Source organism: Crocodylus porosus, unplaced genomic scaffold (genome assembly GCF_001723895.1).
Source record: "Crocodylus porosus isolate Cpor-Errol unplaced genomic scaffold, CroPor_comp1, whole genome shotgun sequence".
Lineage (NCBI taxonomy): Eukaryota > Metazoa > Chordata > Crocodylia > Crocodylidae > Crocodylus > Crocodylus porosus.
In genome coordinates this window covers 45,629,641-45,649,692 of record NW_017728931.1, presented here as the reverse complement: position 1 = coordinate 45,649,692, position 20,052 = coordinate 45,629,641, and the positions used below count along the sequence as shown (strand labels likewise).

Sequence of the window (20,052 nt, the reverse complement as noted above, 5' to 3'; positions counted from 1 at the left end):
GGCTGTCATTGATCTCTGTTACCAGAATGATTTCAAAGAACAATTGTATTCATTTGTTTTCACCTTTTCGAATGTTTCCCTTGCTTTTCTGATCAGCAGTACTTAGAGACACTTAACTATTTAAAAGATGGTATTTTTGTTCTTTTTGCTTTACCTTCATTTACAAGGAGCTTCATAAGTTTCCTCCATATTAAGCCATTTGAAAATCTTGCATATAGATATGCCTTTTCAATAGAGTCATCATCTCTCCCTGTTTTATCATCTGTGCCATGATCTATGGGGAACAGATCCTGAAACATTCATTTAGTCAAATTTCTCTTTAAAATTAATAAGAGTTTTTGTAGGGTATAAATGAATATGGATTACAGGGATTAAATCTGGAAATAATGTTAGTTATGAGCCTTCTGCCAAGCAGCAAGAAATTCAGTGAATTTTGGTGCATCGTATCAAAAGTGTTGCTTTTGGTTTTCTTGTAACTGGGCACGTCTACACGAGATGCTTTACTCAAGATTAAAGCAAATTACTGAGCCACTGTCTACACGTGCAGATGCTTATTGCACAGTAATTTGCTCTAATAGCCAGTAGATTTGCTACCTGTAAATACAAGTAGCAAAATTTACTTGCGATTACTTACTACATCGTATGGCACATGTAGATGGCTGACTGGGAGCAAACTTGCTCACGGTCAGCTGGGCAGCAGGTAATGCTGGTGGGAGATTGCTTCCTGTCTTTGGGTGTTGCCTGCTGCTGGGGCACTGGAGTTTTGGTGGGGCAATGTCTCCATGACCCAGCAGTGGGGAGCTCCCAGCCCCTGCTCCCCAGCTGCAATCATGGAGCGGGGGCAGGGGAGATTGCAATCACAGAGCTGCAGCTGGGAACAATCATAGGTCAGGGGCTGGGAACAGGGTGAAAGCTGGGACAAGAGGCTCCAAGCTTCCTGCCAGCCCCTAGATTAGCACCCAGGGGAAGCCTAGAGCTCCCCCTGGCTGCTGCAGGGGGCCAGTGCAGGGCTGGAGGGGGCCAGAACAGACTGCTACCAGGAACAGATCTGCTCCTGTATCCCCCGCATGTGTAAATGCCTGTCTGGGATGGGTTTACTTTATAGAGTAATTTACTCTAGGGTAAACCCACCCTACAACATTTGCATGTGCAGGCCTGCCCACTATCATCTATATCTTGAAAAAGGGAGCTTTTTTGAATTTGGAGGAAATTTCTTCTCAGGTTAGAACAATTTTAAGGCAGGTTAATTTTGAACCATAAGTAGCTTGACTTCAAATGTTGCCCCATAGTGGAAAATTAATTTTCTCTCAGGTTTTCCAGATACGTTCATGAGTTGCATCCATCAGATGATTAGTCTTTTATTTCTTAAACAACATTTTCTGTGTTTTGTTATGTCATGCCAATCAGTACCATACTCAGGTTTCCTAGCAAATGCAAATGGATTTACTTTATCAGTGGCAGAGCCAATAACATTAGGTGCTAATGTTAATTTGTTAATGTTGTGAGCCCAATTTTCAAATAGAAGGCCTACTATTAAAGAAAAAAATACAATTATCTAACAATAGTCCAGATCAAACTACACTGTACAGGGAACCAAAGCACAATTCTAAGGGAGGGGGAAAAGAATAAAAATCTCTCCCCAAAATCAGAGACTAACTATGGATATGAATATCTATAAATGCAAGCTGCAACTTCTACTTCAGCTCATGTCCCACATTTGGACATTAATTTCAGCATGCAGGCACACCAAATGAGAACATCCAAATACAAAATTTCTATGTCCAGTTATAGGTCCCAAAATTTGAAAACTGCACCCATAGAACAAAATACAGCTCTTACTTACATCTGTAGTTCCTTGAAAGTGGTAGAAATATACCTACGGCAAATGAGCACAGAAAAGGTCCTAAACAATCTTAAGTATGTGGAAATAAGAGATCCATTCTGAAATTCTCAATTCTTCTATTGTCAGGGGACATCCAGGAACTATACAACACAAAACTAGCTCCTGGCCATGCTGCAGCTCTTTCAGATGACTGTGATTTGCCTTCTACCCATGAAATGGTCAGAAGTGTAGGAATGCAGGTAAAACGTCATTTTTGAAATTCAGATTTTTTTTGAGATTTAACTTGATTTTTTTCTACACTTCCCCCCTAAATGACAGTTTTCTTAGGGTATAGATGCATAGTTTGTACAGTTTATTAAGGGGAATTTCTTTCTGCAATAGTGTAAAATATGTTGCTCTGTTGTGTCTTCTGAAGTGTTTTCAGCATTCTAAAATTGTGTTCATTTCAGGAGGTCACGTTTCAATTTTGTCTTCTCAAGATGTAAAGATTAATATTAGGCTTTTAAATAGTTGAGAAAGAGTTAGGGTCAATTTTTTGGGGCTAGTCAAAATATAATATTTGAAGGCTAATTTCTAAGTAGGACCAAGCTTCTCTGAGAGATTTTAAATATAGTAGCCTTAAAATATCCTAGGTGATGGACGCATAACAGCAGTCAAGTTAAGATACAGAGAGAGTAAAGAGGAACAGGCCAACGACAGAGCATTGTGGACTATAAGGGAACTATAACATAGAGATAACAATTTATAATCTTCCAGCCTTGTGCTTCACACTGAAGTCAAGGCAGACAATAATATCTAGAAATGCAGTTCTTAGAGGTTCAGGTTCAATATCTGTGAATACTGTAGGTGTTTGAGGTAGACGCATATTTAATTATATTTACATGAAGAGCTATAGTAGATATACATCCTAGGTGTAATTTCCTTTCTTTCTAGAACACTTATATGGGCTTCCTGGACTACCGAAAGCAAACAGTGAGAGATCTTGGCATCAGCCCTAGCACCTGCTCCTTTAATCCTGGCGTGTTTGTTGCAAACATGACCGAGTGGAAGCATCAGCGGATTACAAAGCAGTTAGAAAAGTGGATGCAGAAAAATGCTGAGTGAGTACAGACGCTTTGTTATCCTGGCTCTTGCTATGCAGTTTATAGTTTAATTTTCTGTTCACTCTTCAGAGTTGTCTAGACAGGCCTTTCTTCATGGTTTACAAGGAAAAATAACTTACGTTGCAGAATTTCCCACTGCTGAAATCCAGCTCTAGGCACCGACAATCATAGAAAAAGTAGGGATCTCAAGAGGTAATCAAGCCCAACCTCTCTTGCTCAAGAAAGGTTCATCCCCGTCTAAACAATCCCAGGCAAATGTTTGTCTAATTCTTGCTTAGAAATGTCCAGTGGCAGATTCTGCAGCCTCTCTAGATAACGTGGTCCAATGCTTAACCACCCTCATAGCTAGAAAGGTCTGATACCTAACCTAAGATCTACCCTGTTGCAGTTTCAGCCTATTATTTCTTGTCCTGTCCACTATGGACATAGAGAACAGAAAACAATCAGTCTTCTCTTCCTTTTTAAATTTGAAGACTCATCAATCTCCCACTCGGTCTTCTGTTCTCTAGACTAAATAATCCCAATTTTTCCAACCTTCTCTCATAGGGCACATTTTCTAGACCTCTAGATACTTATGTTGCTCTTTTCGGGACTCTTTTCAAGTGATCAACACCTTTTCTTGAAGTGCAGTTCCCCCAAAGTACTCCCCTGAAACTGGAGGCAGTACTCCAGGTGAGGCTTTGCCAGTACTAAATACAGTGGAAGAATCATTGGGTATGATTTCCATATGGCACTCCTGTTAATATATTTAGTATGGAAAATAACTCTCCACTTTTGCTGGGAGCCTCACAAATTGTAATGCAAACCAACTACAAAGGGGCCAATATTTGTACAGAATTCAAGACGACTGCTTAAACACCAGTGAAAAACATGTCTTTTTCTCTCCCAACTTCTATTGACAAAGAGCTGCAAACATGGGAATTCCTATCTGAGAAAAGCAGCAAAAGATTGTTCTTTTACAACCTATTTATGTTATAAATATACACTATAAAGCCAGGAGTGCAAGTTATCTATATATTCTTGGTGCAAATTAGTTGTAAATATGAGATAATCCCGTGCAGAGTGAGATTCAAGTTAAGTCATGGTACAGTCAAGCAGAGCTATAGTTAAAACAGGTCTTACTTTTTCAATGTTAATTTTCTGGAGGGTGGAGGGAAGGAGAAGGTTTACATGCATGTGTGGTAAGTTACTTGTACAGCAGTAGACATTGCTGGCAACTAGCAAAAATATTCTCCAAAAGTTAGAATACTGATAAGACAAATAACTAGCATATCTGTTTTTACCAAATGGTTCTGCCCTGGTTTATAGTGAAGATCTTATTTTCTTCAATATTTTGAGGGGTGGGTTTTGTGTTCTTTCCTCTCCACAGGGAGAACCTTTACAGCAGCACCCTTGCAGGAGGTGTGGCCACCTCTCCAATGCTCATTGTATTCCATGAAAAATATTCTGCTATAAATCCCTTATGGCACATAAGACATCTTGGTGAGTACATTTCATTTTGAAACACTATGGGTTGGTATTAAAGGAGGAGGTATTAAGAATGATTATATTCATGACTATGTGATTATATTAATTATATAATGAATTATTATATTAATATGCATCATCATATATTGAATGATTGTATTTCTATGGTTATACTGATTCTCAGTACCTTACTTGTACCTCAGATCAACAATGCTTGCTCAATGCTAACTTGTTTTCCTCCAATATTCAATATTAGTGGACTTCCATTTTCTGTGCCCCACAGTAGCTATTTGGGGAATTTTCAAGTAAATCTTTCTAACACGGCTCAATGCTTTTCTGGAAGATACATTTTAAACAAACAAGTTAGTGGGTTCGATACAAAGGTAGGTAGATTAAATTTAGTGGCACATGATATACCAGAGGAGATTAGATGACTTAACAGCCCCTCTGGCTTTGCAATCCAAGGTCTAGGAAGAGGCTGAAGGATAAATCAGTCACTTTCAAAAACAGTTCTGGATTTGGTTTTATCTTAAGAATGGATTACTGCCTTAAATGAAGAGATAGCTAAATAATGGGTATAGACACATAACACAATTACTACAGAGTGATTTATTCTAGATTTTATTTTATAGTAAAAAACCCCCAAACACTTGTGTGTGCTCTCTGGACACAAGTAATTTTTTCCAAGCTGCTGTCTGCAGTAGGTGCTATTACAATATCTATCCAATACTTGGCAGGTGGCTAGTTTGAACTGAACAACTGGTTACCCGGGGATTAAACTGGCTATGGGAGTGGACACATCACACATTCCATATGGTAACTTTCCTACGTAGAAGTTACTCTAAGTTTTCAAAGGTTAGCTTTACCCTGAATTCAGATGACCTGCTACTTAGTAGGGCTATGTGTTGTGTCAACTCCACATTTACCATGTAGTAAAGTCAAGTTACTGTGCAGTAAAAGTCTTATGCGTCTGTGCCCATTATTGGAACAATATTTTATAATAAAATACTTCATACTGTGAAATAAGTGACCCAACTGAAAGGGTACTGGAATTGGGCTAGGATTGATCCAAGTATTTTGTATGTACTAAGCAGATGGACCCCCCCACCCTTCTCCTCTACAGAAACCTGAACAAAAATTCCACTATTTAAACATTCAACATTGCAAGAATGTATTTTCTGAGATTAGGAGCAGACCTAGAAATGAAAAATTAGATCAAAAAAATGCTTGTGTCAGAAATAATTGACAATTAAAGTAAATTACTGTTTTAAGTTTCCATTTCCAAAGGAGGAAATCCTAGAGTGGGATGCACTGGTTGGGATAACACTTGCAAAAAAAAAATAATATTCAGAGATATTTTTTTTTAAAGACACACAGATTAAGTAGTACGACAGGGATCACCTCTTCCTGTGCGTAAAAGAATGAATACATATTTGTGATGGTCCAATATAGTAACTCAGAAATTTCAGCTGCAAAGAAAAAATTGCTTAGCCTTTCTCCAGTCACCTGTAGTGACTGGAGTTTTTCAAAACATATTGTCCATCTGTACGTTCCACTGTGGATCTACGAGCCTTATTTACTTGAGCTTTAAGACTTCTGGCAAGTAGGACCACCTTCCCACCCCGGTCGCACTGTGTTCACACTCTCCTTGTGCTTTTCATAAAGAATATATATAGCACACATTGACTGCTCCTCAAATGCAGCTGCAGGCTATCATCCAGGATTTGAAAGAGGCGATGAAGGGTGGAATGTGGCGGAATGGATATATGAACAACACATCTTGAAGGACTTGTTTCTTAATTTCTCTTTGGAATGATGGTCCATATGCATATTCCATTGTGGAAGACTCCAAAACAGTGTCCAGCCTATATTAGCAGTGAGATATTGGACTGCAAGTGGAATAGTGATTTTAGTAAAAGTTGTTCTACTGCAGCAGCTCAACGTGACACTTCAGTAATGGCATACTGTATAAGAGCCCTGGTAGAATATTTTCTAATCATTGCTGAAGGCTCCACTTTAACTGTATTGTAGGTGGTCTGGACACAACTGGACATCCACTTAGAGCAATGGCTCTCACTCAACCTTTTAAGACTCAAGGCACCCCTCAGAACAGGCTAGCTTTTATCTTTGTATATATTTGAAGGGTATAACTGGATGCTGCACAACATTATCACTGTTAGGTGTTATATATAAAATATAAATATATATATTTTACTATGGAAAAATAAAGTAATGATTCTATTGCAAAGAATTTGCAAAAAATACAGATAGACCACAACAGGTCAGAATGTTTTTGACACTTTGAAATCTCTGGGTTTATCTTGTAAATTTTGTGGGTGCATGAACACCTAACAGTGATAATATTGTGCAGCATCCAGTTATACCCTTCAAAACATCTTGCAGGACCCTAGTTAAGAATCATGAACTTAGTCCCTTGGCAGATGTTAAATAATAGCACGATTAGGATTTAAGAAATGTTATGTTCTATCTTAAACATCACACAGCCTGAGATGTTCTCCGTGCATGGCAGGGCATGCAGTGTTTGGGATAGGGCATATCATTCCTCTTACCCAAGCTACACCACTGTGGAGCTGTCCTCAGAAACAGGCACAGGGAACCCTGGGTCCTGGCTTGGGACTTGGAACTGCCCTTCAAGGAAACCTCAGAATATAGTGTTGAGGGAAGTCTGTCATCAGCACCTGGATTTTCCCTACTCTCCCCAGGGTTATGAAGCCTTTCTTAACAGACAGGTGCAGAAGTTAACTTATTACCATAGGTTCAAATGACAGACCCAGGATTGTAATAACTAATTACGTGCCTTTGCAGGACCATGTCCTTCCCCAGAAAGACCACCTTAAATTTCTATTAACTCCAGTATCACAGGATAGGGAAAAAAAATCAAGTCCTCCATCAATGGATGATGAGTTGAAATGGCGGCTAGATGCAGCTTGACCAAGCTTAAACACAGGTCATTCTGCTTCACCCTCAAAGGAGGTGGTGGTGTTCCTACTACACCCTGTGGAAAACCCAGTTCATTTCCCTCCTGTAAACCAAGGTATTTGTGACAAGATACCTCAGTCTACAGAAAAAAGCCTGCTCTACACTCAGCAGCCATCTATCATCATGTATGAGGTGAAGAGAGCTTCAGTCTTATCCTGAGTTCTTATTCCCAGGATAAGACTGAAGACTGATACTGGTAACTGATACTGGGAGCACCAGTGTAGTCTTGAGACTGTGGGAAGACAGATACACTCGTCTGGGAACTATGCTGGGACTAGTAGAGGCAGATCAGCAAGTCTTGCTTGGCTTCATCCAGTACTCTGGGTATCAAAGGAGCTTGTGGGCAAGTATACAGTAGCTTTACGTTTATGGCATGAGAAAGGCAAATACTGATCTTGGAAAAGCCTCAATCCAAAAGAATGTTGTAGAGGACAGAATCTTTGACCTGAAAAGTAAGGCTGGACTAAGAACGTAAACCTGAAGCCTTACCTCCCTGTCCTTTCAGGTCTTGGAAATAAAGGGTTTGCTCATGGAGCATATATGCTGGATTCACCCAGAGAACAGAGGCACTTGAAGTTGTTCAAGCCCTGTCAGAGAAAGGACACCGCTTAATCTGTCCCCTGTACCTCTCCTCCTACCATATGTACCATGGTCATATGTATCTATATCTATAAAGCAAAAAACTGCCATCAGGCAACACAAACCAAAAGGAATTCTAACTAAAAAAAAAGATACTTAGTGGAGAATTAACTAGGTTAATAACAAACAGCGTGGAGCTAGGAAGAAAAAACTAGTTTACGACAGCAGAGCACTCCATCTTAAGCCAGAAGACACTTGAGGGGAGCTGAAGAGCATGAGATGCATAGTCTACTCCTAATGAAAAGCATGAGGGTAGGCTAGATGCTTTCATACTTTGTGCTTATTGCTAGGCAAATATCTTTAAGTTCAAGTGTGGCACATTTCTAAGACATGTCTGAGCACTAACCATGGAATGTGCATATGGACAACTGCTCAAAAGAAAACTGGGTACATTCAGTATAAAGGGAAAAATAACTATTGAGAAGAAGCAAGTTACTTTACTTATTTATCACTACCATTTTCACTAGTCCAGGATCGAAAAAGTAAAAGGTTTCAATACAGCCAGAGGAGATTTGAAGATACCATCAGCCTTCAGTGGATGACAGCATTCAACAGGACAAAGGGATGATGACTTAGTTATTTAAAAAAAAATGTAAACAAGGGAATCTATTAAATTAGGCAACTGAGGTTCCTTATGACACAATAAATTATGACACAATAAATTATTAGAACAAGGCAAAGGCTGCTGTTATCAAAGAACATGTGGTAAAAGCAGATGAGAATGAGCAGAACAAAAATGTCCATCAAAAATCATCATCGTTCTTACAAAATAGGCCATTCTATCCAACAAACACTAGTATACAGACTCACTTTTCATTAGAAGTTTCGATTTTTTTTCCCTTGCATAGCATCTTCTGGCAACAGTATGCATCCATAAAAGCTAGATTTATTTATTTTTATAAACTGTGCAGGATGGAGTCCTGATACCCGATATTCGGAGCATTTTCTTCAAGATGCTAAATTACTTCACTGGAACGGAAGATATAAACCTTGGGACTATCCAAGTGTTCACACTGACCTGTGGGAAAAGTGGTTTATCCCTGACCCTTCAGGAAAGTTCAAACTGATTCGTCCCGATAGCTGATACTGATATATATGTAAATGTTTATCTTTAAAAAATAAAATACGTTTCCAGCAAGATCTAATTAATCTTTCTATTTATACACCACAGTTTGTAATAACTATCTTCCCTCTTTCTACTGTGAAACAGCTATTGAGCAAAACTGTGTTGTGCAACTGCTTTTACAAAATTAACCACGAATATTTGTTAAGGACTCCCATACGATGAAGTTTGCCTAACTGCGCCTGCGGAGAGGGAAAATTCAGGATTAGCTTGAATTTCAAATAAGGGAAACTTGATAATGAAAACACTTTTATAAGGTATTTACAAAGATGAAACTTGCTACTAACCAAAATAAATGTTAATGCAATGTCTCCTACCATCTTATCTTGCTGACAGAAAATCTACACCAGAAGTACTTTGCAATGTTAGAATACAAAATCATTTTAGCTTTGTAATCTATTTTTAATCATCGCTACATGAAAATTAATGAAACATTTCCAAAGGTATAGTTAGGGACCTACCAAATTCATGGGCCCTGGTAGCCTATGACATGGCTGTAACATGGCCAGGCCCCCCCAGTTTCACGGCCATATCATGACCAGGACTGCCATTTTGAAGGTGGAGCAAAGCAGCACCCCCATCGCATCTGATTGGCTGAGGGGTGCTGCAAGTTCCACCCCTCCCAGGCATTGATTGAAAGCCCTAGCTGGAGCCGTCTGACTTGTTAATTCAGTAATTATCACCCTCTTCAAGGGGCAAAGGACGATAATTGCTGACTAAACAAGGCTGACCCTTTCCCAACCTGACTGGCTGCTAGACTGAGCTGATGTCAGGGACTCAACCTCCAATTTGCTCCACTGCAGCTGTCATCCTGCCCCTCCCTTCAGGAGAAGGGGTCTTTTGGCAGGCTTTTCCTGCTCCCCCCCTCCCCTTCTGGAGACTGAGAGATGGGAACTTTTCCCCTCTCTCCCCCCACCTCCCCCGCTTCAGGAGACAGGCAGTCTGCCTTTTTTTTTTTTTTTTTTTGCTTCCTTCCTCTGCCCTTCTAGGAGACAGCTTTTTGAACATAGCCAGTTCCCTATGCTTTTTCACAGGAGACTGCCAATTACACAATTTCCATGAAATCGTGTATTTGGTAGGTCCCTAGGTATAGTTTTTACTCAGTGCAGCCATTTTGTAATCTACTGCCTCTCTTTCAAGAGACTACAGTGAAGCAATTCAGTCATTATTTGCATGTATTATAATATATTCTTATCCTATTATTAGCAGATTGGCAAATATCACATTTAACCAGAATAACACATCTGATTCCAATACAATTCCTGATTTTATTGTGAAACATTTGTAGATTTTAAGACAGTTTAAAAACCTCCATATTAAATGTAATGAAAGAGCACCAGTTCTGAGAGAATACACGCACATCACTTGCAATATTTAATGTAATTGTCTTTGTATGTTTAACTATACTTTATACCTACATAATGCAGTAGGTGCCTGTCAAAGAATAGACTTTCAAATTAAGAAGCCATCTTTACAGTAGTTATGTACTATCACATTACCTTTTCAGCAATGGTAGTTACATGCTTTCCAGAGTTTTGTTGAAAAATAAATTGAATTGTAACAAATCCCTGATGCAAGATACTCTGAGCACCAGCAGGAAAACGTCCATGTAAACAGTGACACATGATACAGTACATTTTAAATAACAAATGAATGATTCCTACATATCTTTGACAATATAATGAACAGCTTTATGCGGGAGCCAATAAGCATGATCAGAGCCATAATGCACATTGTCTTGATTTAAGAAACTCTACGATTAAGCCACACAATTTGGGAAGAAAACTGTAAATAGCATGCCTGCCTCACAGGAAGCTGGCAGTGTGTGGGATCCAAAAGCATTACAGTAGGTTTAGGATCTACACTGAATGCGTCCATTCAATCTCTGATGAAAAAACTGCTGAAGCATGTGAGAAGATGAAAGAAAAAACAAACCTGGTGGTGTAATCTCTAATTAGTTCAGATTACAGAAATACCATCTGTGTACATTTCAAGTATATAAAGCACCTGCTCTTATAAGATAATCAAAACATTAATGCTTTGATCAACTTATTGCTTTTTTCCCCCAATTCACCTCTATAAAAGAGAGGAAAAGACGGTGATATTAGGCACAAGCATGGAAATTCATTTCCTCCACACGCCCTAAACGTTGGCCACATAAACAAAGTGTACACAGAGACACATGCACTATTTTAGCAAGTTCTTAAGAAGAGGTCCTTACTTTCCAGGGTTGATTTTGTTTTCATAGATTACCTGCCCACGGTTTTAACCTCAGTATATCATTATTCCTGAAGGAAGCAAACAGAAAAATCCCCCTACACTTAGAGGCACAGAGGAAAGGGAACTGAGCCGTATCAATTATCCCTAATCTTTCAGCTTCAGTCTAGTTTTCCCTTTTGGTGACTGATACAAATAAGCGACTGTTCCTGCATTTAGCTAGGAGCATAGCCTCCCCATTTCCTGCAAACGTAGCCAGTTTCAAGGGATTCCATTTCTCCATTCAGTTCTAGAGCTACTTGGTGTAGGCCAAATGGCATGTTGGAGACCAGCAAAACATGAAAATTAGAGTGTTAGAGTCTGCAAAGCTCAAAAGCTTCCACCTTGTATTTTTCAGAGGGGGCTCAAGGGAATGAAAGGGATCCTAAACAGGCCTCATCTTAAGTCAGCTGTACTACAGCAATTCAAACTGTGTTCCTGCTCAACACACTGGCTTCTCCTTCACTCTCACTCCATCCCACAAATTGGATAGCTAAGAGCTCTAGGTCAGGAGTTGGCAACCTACAGCCATTTTATCCAGTCCACAGAGCCAGGAGAACTTGTGGCTTTTCAGTGGAAGGGAGCTTTGCCTGCACAGCAGCTGTATGGTTGGGGGGAGCAGTGGCAGCAACACTGTGGGAGGGAGTGGTAGCAATGGCAGAGGCCACCGGAAGTGGTCTGTGCCAGGAGCAAAGCTCCATTAAAGTGGGCTTCCACTCTAAAACATTGCTGACCTGTGGTCTAGATGGCCAACAAGCCGAATGGAGATGGGAATCCATCCTAGCTCAGAAAACAAATCAGCTACTAATAGCAGCAAAGTGGACTCTCTCACCTATGGCAGCGAAGTGAAGGCAGACCTTGACAATGCACACTTTGTATAACTACATTGACTTTTAAAGCCTTGCTCCTTGTGAGAGCAGGGCTACATTTTCATTTTCCCCTCTCTGGGTGTAAAAGGATTATGAAATATCCAAACTTATTAAGGAGTCAGTAAAAACTATAACTCTGCAGACTGCTACATTAAAAATCACAGAAGAAAGTTAACCCCCAAATAAAAACCAGTCTTCATACATGAGAAAGCAGTTTGTCAAAAACTGCAAGAAATGGTGCATGTTAAATATAAAACTCATATACAAAAAAGGGCTACTTTTTTTTTTTAAGTTGGACTTTTCCTTAAAATTACCTAGTTCATAAGATTAAATCTACCACACAATTGGTTTGGACTACAATAAAATATCTAAGAGAGGTAAAATACTATTAAAATGCTTCAGTTACAGAACTGAGGTACCACTTTTGTTAACTGCATTAAAACTGCAGCATTTATGCATACACTGCAGAAGCAGCTTTTATACACTGCTTCCTTCTAGCTCTTGTGCCCTGCTGTTATTGAATTCTGGAATCTGGTCCGTAAAGGACTGTGTCATCCACTGTCCATTAGGAACATCACCAAAGCATGAACCTCCACTGTACTCTGGATTGCTTGATGCTGGAAAACAAAAGTATCAATATTTGGTCAGATGATGGCTACATGGAAATAAACGCCCCCCAAAACCCTGGTATTTTCCAAGCAATTTTCCCCTCCATTATCCAACTTTCTCTATTCTGCACCACAGCCTGACGTATTTGTTTCTAGTTTGTGTTTCCTTATTTTCAGTGTTATTTTGTATTAGCTTTAGTTCATGTTAACTTCTTAAAAATATAAAAATGTTGGGGATGGGGCAAGGTAGGGGCTGGAGATCAAAACATAATGGCCTAAGTCTTAGTGGAAGCTGGTAAGTTCATTGCTAATGAAGTAACAAACAACGATTAAATACATTTAAAATCCTCTAATTTTTTGTTTGGAAGTAGCATAACCATCCCAAATTCACTATGTTCTTAGTATAAGGGAATAAGAAATGAATTTCAGAGAGCATGAACAGTTTCAGAAGGAAGGTATAAAGGCTGCAATGTATGTAAGAAAGTGACAAGAGGAAATGAATTTTGAGAGACCTTTGAGGAAACTCTGCAATCATTGTTCTTTTCCCATTTTTGTGCCAGTTCCTTAATTGTAACTTATGGTGCTATCTTGATTGGTGGCTTATAGCAGTGGTGCTGAACCGAGCTGTAGCCTAGCCCTGACCTGGCTGCATGGGGGGGAAAGGGGTGTGGCCCAGTTCTGATCCAAATATGGGGGATGGGGGTGTGGCCAGGCCCGAATCTGGCCACAAGAGGGGGAGGAGGAGGCATGGCTCAGGTCCGATACAGCTTAGGGGAGGAGGTGTCTGGCTCCAATCTGTTCCCTGAGGGCTTGGGAATTTGGCAGCAGAGGAGAGGTAGCAGTATTGCTTGCCACTGCTCCCCTGCCATCAAAATTTCTTGACTTGTGGGGAACCCCATGAGCCAGATGCCATGGCTCTCTGGGCCAGATTTGGCCATGGGCTGGAGGTTGAGCATCCCTGGTATAAACTGTAAATTAGAACTCCCAATTATGGATTAATTCTTCTGTGAGAATCCAAGTTCCAATTTTATCTTTTCTTTCACTCATCCCTTGTTCTATTGTTTATAATTTTCCTTACACTCCCATGGGGCTGAAAGTGTGTTTTCTGTCAAAGGTCTGCAAGACAAGTGTATTGACCTAGGATGGAGCTACTAAGGAACTCAAGTCAAGTATGCACTCAAAAACTAGAGAACATCAAAGATCAAGTCTTCCTGAATAATGTTAAATGGGCTATTTTAAATGTTCTGCACAGGGTTTTTTTTTTGGTTTCCTCGTACTCACTTTTGTCCTTTCATAGCATCTAGCAATATTTGGTAGGTTGCTGCCTATCAAAGCTCATATTTCTCTGTATCAGTTACTCTTTAAGATGCCACCTTGCCCTATCTTCTGCCTGATTAAAATTAACATTATTAACTCTGTTCCCATCATTGCTGTAATACAATTCAGCTTTTGTATTAGCTTTCAAATTGATCAATCTGAGAAGAATTATTTGAGTATAACATCCACCTCTGATACTACAGCAAAATACTACGGTACAATACATTTTAATACATTCACCTTAGCCAACATTAATATAACTAGATGATCTGAGCTCTGTCAATTTCTTATCGTGTGTTTTACCACTCACTTGTCAACTATACTTAGTTGCTACCTTCATTTTTATGTTATAGTTCTTTTTCTTATGAAAAGCACTATAATTTTTAGATAAAAAAGGAGTATAAAGATAACAGGTTAATTCAATATTTTACTTGTGAAATTGTTATAGTTATTTTACATAATCAACTTGTTTAATCTTCCTTAAAGTCTTGGGAAAGGTGTTTGAAGTCGCCAAAAATCTATTTTACTTAAAAACAAATCAGCGCCCAAGAAAATGTGTCTCCCTTCCTCCCCAACAAATAAAACAGGAGGTGCCAATGGCAAGCCTACATCACATATTTAACAATTTCATTGTTTCACAGTTGTTACAGGCTGGAAGGGACCTTAGAGACCATCAGGTTCAGCCCTCTACCCCACACATGGGCACAAAAGACTACTGGAATCAAATGACCACAGCAAGATGGGCGTCAAGATTCATAGATGTTACGGGACCTCAACAGATCATCAAGTCTGACCCCCTGCCCTGGGCAGGAAAGAGCACTGGGGTTAGATGATCCTAGCCAGATGTCTATCGAGCCCTCTCTTAAAGACCCCCAAGATAGGAAAGAGCACCACCTCCCTTTGGAGCCCATTCCAAATTCTGGCCACCCTTACCATAAAGAAGTTCTTCCTGATATCTAGCCTAAATCTGCTCTTTTTAATTTTTTGACCATTGTTCCTTGTTACCCCAAGAGGTGCCCTGGTGAACAGAACATCTCCAGTTCCTTGCATTGCCCCCCCACAATTTGTAGGCAGCAACAAAATCACCTCTCAGCTTGAGGAGGTGGAAGAGGTCCAGGTCCCTCAGTCTTTCCTTATAGGGCTTGGCCTGCAAACCCTTAACCATATCAGTGGCTCTCCTCTGGACCCTGTTGAGGTTATCCACACCCTTCTTAAGGTATGGCGCCCAAAACTGGATGCAGTACTCTTAACTGCAGTCTGACCAATACCACATAGAGGGGAAGTATCACCTCCTTGGTTTAATTTGTCATGCATCTGCTGATGCAAAATAAATTGCAGTTAGCTTTGCTGATGATTTTGTCACACTGATGATTCATGTTCATCTTGGAGTCCACTATGACTCTGAGATCTCTTTCTGGGTCACTTCTGTGCTGATGAGAGGGTCATTTCTCAGCGAGTAGGTGTGCTGGATATTTTTACTCCCTGGGTGCAGCACTCTGCACTTTTCCTTGTTGAACTGCATTGATTGTGTTCTGCCAACTTTTCCAACCTGTCCAGGTCTGCCTGCAATTGTTCCTTACCCTCCAGTGTGTTCACTTCACCCCGCAATTTAGTATCATCCACAAACTTGGACAGAGTACACTCCATGCCCACATCCAAGTCACTGATGAAGACACTAAAGAGTACAGGTCCAAGGACCAACCCCTATGGTACCCCACTGCCCACATCCTTCTAGGTCGATACCAGCCCATCCACTACCACTCTCTGGGTGCGACCCCCAAGCCAATGTGCCACCCAACGGACTGTGTAATTATCCAAGTCAGTGTCTTCATTTATTTATGGGAATGAGATGAGATACGGTCTCAAAGGCCTTCCTAAAATCCAAGTAAACGACAAAAGCTGTTTTTTGAAGATTGCCAGAATGGATGACTATACCACCTCTGGGGAGGGCCTGTTCCAAACCCTGGGCACTCGACTTGTAAATAAGTTTTTCCTTACATCTAGCCTGAAGCAGTCTTCAGTCACCTTGTGCCCACTATTTCTTGTCCTCCCCTGGGGGACCTTGGTGAATAGATGCTCCCCCAAGCCCTGATGTATGCCCCTAAATACTGTTGTACTGCAAAGCCTTAGAAAAATCAGCTATGGAAGCTGCCTAGAAGGGTAGGAAACCTAGAATATATTCAAATTTAAGAATGTATGGATTAAAAGTTACAAACACAATTTTTTACCAGTTCCATCTGAAGAGAAGTTGCACTGTTCACTCTCATGGACTGTTCCATCACTATAAGCACCTCCATATGCTGCTTCATATCCTGGATCATATTTTTCTTCCTTAACTGCCATCTTTTTAGCATCCTCTGGAGAAACAAAAAAAAAAGGATTCAACCTGTTAATGTTCAGAATAAAAGCAAGCCATGCTCATTTTGTCAGACAACCACACAGCAAAATAATACATGTATCTTTTACTTTGCAGTCATTTCACCTCTTAGAAAAATAAATACAATTAGGGTTTCAAGAAAAAAAAAGTAATTCTACACCATCTGGTTTGGGTCAGCTGAAATAAATCTCCTTAATTAAGTATACATCTTTTTTGCATCTATTTTGATTAATGCCGGTAGCTGTTATATATTATACCAAATATGATGACATGGCTATCACATACATTTTAAGAAAGGATTATCAAAAACCCACTATACCTTGTGCAAGCTGTAAGTCAAATGTGTACTCCACTTCCTGCACCTCTGTGTTTGGTGCAACGCCTTTCAGCTGATCCCTTAAATCTTTGAGCTTTATATAGTAATGTACTTTATCTTGTGCACGAGGAAACTGGGCACATCTTGCACTGGATGATGGCATAACATAGCAGAGCTTTATAAGAGACAAAGATCAGTAAAGGCTAGATTAGATTCGTCAAGCGTGAGAAAGCTGTTAAAGCATCAAGAACTTACTCATTAAATAGCTCTGTACAAACATTAAGTAATGCCTCACAGATAGGAAAGTCCTCATGCCATGTCCCTTTACTAGCTGAGGATCTTACCCCAGACAAGGCAGTAGGTCTTCAGCTGGGTGAGCTATGACAATTTATACCAGCTGCTCTAGAAACTAACATTTAACACTGATACAGAAAAATGAAATCACTAGCCTAGTAAGATGCTGTATTTATGAATTAACAAGCCAGCTACACATCATCTGGGGTTATTTATTTTCAAATCACATACATAATTTCAAAGTCATTGTGTCTATTGAAGAAGTATTTTAAGAATAGTTTGTGGATTAAATCCATGTATGTTTCCTCACACTAGTTGGTTAGGGTCCACTTATGTATTAGTTAGCTACTTACATTCCACTGCTGATGCAGTAAGACTAAGGAAGACCAAAGGAATTTGCCAGTTGAATTTGACAAGAGAAAAGCAGCTGTAGGGTAACAGTACAAAGCAAAACAAAACAACCCCAGGAGGAAGAACCCACAATGGGTGAAAAACTGCACCACTAATATGGCTGCTAACTCCTCTTCTGCCAGAGAAAGGAACTTGTCTCCACATAGGACCCTGACTGTGAAGGCTTCCACATGGGTTTTAGCTTTGACTTGCTGGGAATGAGGCCTGCTGATCCCTGACAAAGGAAGCCACGCAGGAGATATCACTCAGGGAGTGTCTCTTGGAGTTGTCCACCAAGAAGCAAGCAAGCTGTAAAAGGAGACCACTTGCCTGATAACCACATGGAAATGAGAAGGTTTCATCAACAGGATGTATATAGAGCAGGGATGGGCAATTATTTTGGGCGGAGGGCCGCTTACAGAGTTTTAGCAATCTGTTGAGGGCCTCATTTCCCCCTCTGGCGCAGGGAAGCAGGAACAGCCCCATGGTCCCAGGCCAGAAGTCTCTGCTAGGCAGGGGTTTCTGGTTGGGGGGGCAGGGCTGGACAGGCCTTGCTGCTGGGACCTGCCACCAGCTTCCTCTGGGTCCTACTGCCCCTGGCTCCTGTCATCTTTGACAGGCAGCTAGGAGCAAATAAATATTAAATTTTCTAAATTTTTAGGGGCCCCATGGGCCAGATAGACTGGCCTGGCGGGCCGGATCCTGCATCCAGGCCATATTTTGCCCACCCCTGATATAGAGCCAGGCAGAACTGAGGAAAGTATCTGCTCAAAAAGGACTACAGTGGCACAACAAGAAGAAAGTACAGCAGCCGTGCAGTCAGGAAACTGTCTGCAGGCCACTGCACACAACAGGCAGTACTCCCCCCTAGCTGAAGTCAAGCATTCTTATGTGGCTCCTGAGAGCAGACCCCAAAGGCCTGAAGAAGAGCCATGTGCTCCCAAGGCTGGGAGGCTCAAGGCCACCACCAGGGCCGTCTCTGGAGGGGGGCAAGTCGGGGTGACTGCCCCAGACCCCATGCTTTGGGATTCTTGTGGAGCTGGGCTGGCTTCATGTTTGGCTGTTTGCCACCCTCTTCCCCCTAACTTGCTGCCCTAACTTGTTGTTCCCTTTCTTTGCCAGATGGTGCCTAATACAACCTAGTGAGGAGACGTTTCAAATAGGTTTGACAAAAGGCCTAGAGCAAGTTAAAAAAAAAAAAGTGACAGAGTCAAATGAATACTCTGCAAACCAGTGAAATAGAATTTAGGTGAAATTGCCATTAGAGGCATACACAAGCAGTTGAAAAACAGCACTACACTATCTGGGAAGATGACAAAATTTCTTTCCAGGGAGGTTTTTAAGAACTGAAATTTCTGTCTTGGATGGCCTAATACCTTTATCTAAATACAAAACCTTCAATTCCTTTGCACTTTGGGCCAAAATCTTCACTGATGTAACTTGGTTACATCTCCACTTGGTTTCACTAGCCTTGAATAACAAAACTGCTGTTCTGTATTTCAGTTCATTGCCACAATATCTGTATAGCAGAAGGAACTTACTGTTTCTGTATCGGGGACCTTGTGTGGCTGCAATCCAAATTCCAAGTTTTTAACTTTTACTCCAAACACTTCTTTACTAAAAATTTCATAAATACCTAGACCAAAATGGAGACAGATTATACATCTGGTAGAAAGCTGTTATAAAGGATAAATTGTTCAAAGTCAAGTTTCTCACATTTTCCATTAAAAGCTGCTATGCGAGGTTGATATTTTTGCAATTTCTGCATCAAAATTCGCCCTCCTTCCCGAAACTCTTTGCTAAGTAAAAGAGAGAAAACCATCATTCACGATTAAGACCATATGCTTGTTTAGACAATGGTTCAATCCTATGTTATCCTACCTGGAGAGGTCTTTGCTACCTGGTGTTGTTCTCTCCACCATGTTTGTAAATCCAATACCGTATTTTTGTGGTAAAGTGTGGTCATCCATATGGTTCAATTGTTCTTTACTCAGCCCAGACATGAAAAGACACTTCCCTGTGGAGATATAAATTACAACTTTATTCTTTCATTCACTATGAAACACTTGCAGTTGCCAGAATACTACAATAATGTCAGCACTTTATTTAAACATCTATTTCTAGGGAGATATTAACATGACAGACACTATGTCAAAGCACTACTTAAACAAGACACTGACTGGCATATAAATACTGGAATGCTAAAGATGGCCTCCAAGTTAACCAACTTCATTTTTATTTAAGGTAATTGTCTATCTGTAAATATTTATTTTATAGCTGCCCATTATATTCATGGCTTTTACGTAATCTAGATAGAAAATTGCTGAAAATATGACATCTCAATCAGGTTCCCTGTCTCTATAGTTTCATAGTTTCATAGTAGCTAGAGTCGGAAGGGACCTAGGTAGATCATCTGGTCCGACCCCCTGCCTTGGCAGGAAAGAGCACCG

General features: G+C 40.3%; 2 protein-coding genes across 3 annotated transcripts in view; one reads left to right on the top strand and one right to left on the bottom strand.

Moving 5' to 3' along the window:
- The window catches only part of GLT8D2 (glycosyltransferase 8 domain containing 2), a 33,318-nt gene extending 21,598 nt beyond the window's left edge, over window positions 1-11,720 (top strand). For both annotated transcript variants that reach the window (XM_019544765.1, XM_019544764.1), the window contains exons 7-10: window positions 1,970-2,082; window positions 2,777-2,943; window positions 4,316-4,428; window positions 8,964-11,720. In XM_019544765.1, the coding sequence (XP_019400310.1) occupies window positions 1,970-2,082; window positions 2,777-2,943; window positions 4,316-4,428; window positions 8,964-9,136 (566 nt within the window). In that variant the 3' untranslated portion in view covers window positions 9,137-11,720. The remainder of the gene's footprint in view (window positions 1-1,969; window positions 2,083-2,776; window positions 2,944-4,315; window positions 4,429-8,963) is intronic.
- TDG (thymine DNA glycosylase) overlaps window positions 11,384-20,052 on the bottom strand; it is a 22,950-nt gene continuing 14,281 nt past the window's right edge. Inside the window, exons 5-10 of the mRNA XM_019544763.1 lie at window positions 19,484-19,619; window positions 19,319-19,401; window positions 19,144-19,238; window positions 16,922-17,093; window positions 16,454-16,582; window positions 11,384-12,917 (exon numbers count right to left, since the gene is read on the bottom strand). Of these exons, the coding sequence (XP_019400308.1) occupies window positions 12,778-12,917; window positions 16,454-16,582; window positions 16,922-17,093; window positions 19,144-19,238; window positions 19,319-19,401; window positions 19,484-19,619 (755 nt within the window). The 3' untranslated portion in view covers window positions 11,384-12,777. The remainder of the gene's footprint in view (window positions 12,918-16,453; window positions 16,583-16,921; window positions 17,094-19,143; window positions 19,239-19,318; window positions 19,402-19,483; window positions 19,620-20,052) is intronic.